A 1,441-nucleotide genomic window follows, 5' to 3' on the forward strand; every position below is an offset into this window, starting at 1 on the left:
ACTGATCACCACTTTTATGTCTGTCTACAGTTTGTCCCAACTATAAGAAACATGACACTTGTCACTGACTGTGTCCATTAAACAATATAGTTTTTTCTCTATGATTAAACTGGGCATCAAATATTAACACAAAATTTGCATAAATCTGTAAATAGAAAACTGAAATCCCTCCCAACTAAATAATGTGAAATGTGCATTTCCTGCAGAAAAAAACTGTCCTAAGTTTGTTTAAAAATCTCCACCACCACCACCATGTTGAGGAAAAAAAAAATTGAGCACTCTTCGCTGCATAAAATTTACAATTCATCTTTTCCCTCATCAGCATCCATATCAAAATCGCTAAGATCAATATCCTCCTCTTCTGGTAACTATGAAGACAAATCAATAAAAATATTTTAATATTTACATTTAAACTTACAATTAAACAATGTGAGCATGCATGGCAGTATTGTATACTTTAGTACAGACAAATCATAATAATTTCACTAAAACTCTGGCAATAGTAAGTCCAATCCTGTAAATGACCCATCACTTTAAAGCTTACAATGTGGAGAATATGAATTATATTAAAATCCAATTTTCATTTTTTTTTGGCCGCTGATGCTGGTATTGGGATGGCCAGCCACATATTATTAATGCACAATATTAAAATGTATAACATACATTTTGCTTAACGTTGGTTTTTTTTATTCCTAAAATAAAAATAATTCAACTGTCAACTTTTTATATATTTGTAACTTCCTACTGATTTATCTGTCACTGATTGATTGATCAATCAGGCACATAAATCAATCAATCAATCCATTAATAATGCTCATACTCCATTATATGACTTACTTCGCCATCTTTGCCATCCCATGGTTCCCGAGTGACAATATTTGGAAGTTTGCCTCCTTGTAGATTATCTGTGGATCCCCTACCCATTGAAATCGACCTGCAAAATACCAACCACATAAAAGTTAGAAATACAAAAATTAGGATAAAAAAATATTAACAATTTAGCTACTGTTTATCTAATTAACTAACAATAATTCTATAATAATATAAAATTAGAAAAAACAAAGAAAAATATTAAGTGATACAAATGTTTTACCTTAAAAAGTCATATATTCCATCTTTATCAAAAGATCCTTTGAAAATAGAGAACTTCTGTTTGCGTACATTCAAAACAGCCATTGCTGGGTAGCCAAAGCCACCCACACCAAGGGCTTCTTCTAATGCAGTTTGCTGACCTGGGGCAGTCCAAACCCATCTGTAATAGAGATAACACATTATGTGAGATAGATGCTCAAGTGTAAAAGTAAATACTTCCAATAATATTGCAGGTGGCTTTAGAATGACAAATGAAATCAAAATCTGTATGGGTGGAAAAATGTGTGTGACCGGTGTACAGAGGGATTGCACATTAGCTCAGGAGAATTTTAGAAAAAGATTTTCATTT

The 1,441-nt window shown here is 32.1% G+C and overlaps 1 protein-coding gene across 1 annotated transcript; it reads right to left on the bottom strand.

Moving 5' to 3' along the window:
* Positions 1–6: 6 nt before the first annotated feature.
* On the bottom strand, positions 7–1,287 carry LOC117116338 (protein disulfide-isomerase A6-like). Its single transcript, XM_033260354.1, has 3 exons — positions 1,094–1,287; positions 838–934; positions 7–368 (listed from the first exon to the last, which is right to left on the bottom strand). Exons 1-3 carry the CDS (start codon positions 1,270–1,272, stop codon positions 297–299), a joined length of 348 nt encoding a protein of 115 aa, XP_033116245.1. The 5' UTR covers positions 1,273–1,287; the 3' UTR covers positions 7–296.
* Positions 1,288–1,441: the final 154 nt, after the last annotated feature.

This window comes from Anneissia japonica, unplaced genomic scaffold (assembly GCF_011630105.1).
Source record: "Anneissia japonica isolate Jap-2015-1 unplaced genomic scaffold, ASM1163010v1 scaffold158477_len1441_cov191_single, whole genome shotgun sequence".
NCBI lineage: Eukaryota > Metazoa > Echinodermata > Crinoidea > Comatulida > Comatulidae > Anneissia > Anneissia japonica.

Excerpts from the sequence above, each read along its gene's own strand:
- LOC117116338 (XM_033260354.1), bottom strand. The coding sequence starts at position 1,272 with ATGTGTTATCTCTATTACAGATGGGTTTGGACTGCCCCAGGTCAGCAA. Across the intron at positions 935-1,093 it reads GGAATATATGACTTTTTAAG|GTCGATTTCAATGGGTAGGG; the intron begins GTAAAACATTTG and ends GGTATTTTGCAG. Across the intron at positions 369-837 it reads GGGATGGCAAAGATGGCGAA|TTACCAGAAGAGGAGGATAT; the intron begins GTAAGTCATATA and ends TTGTCTTCATAG.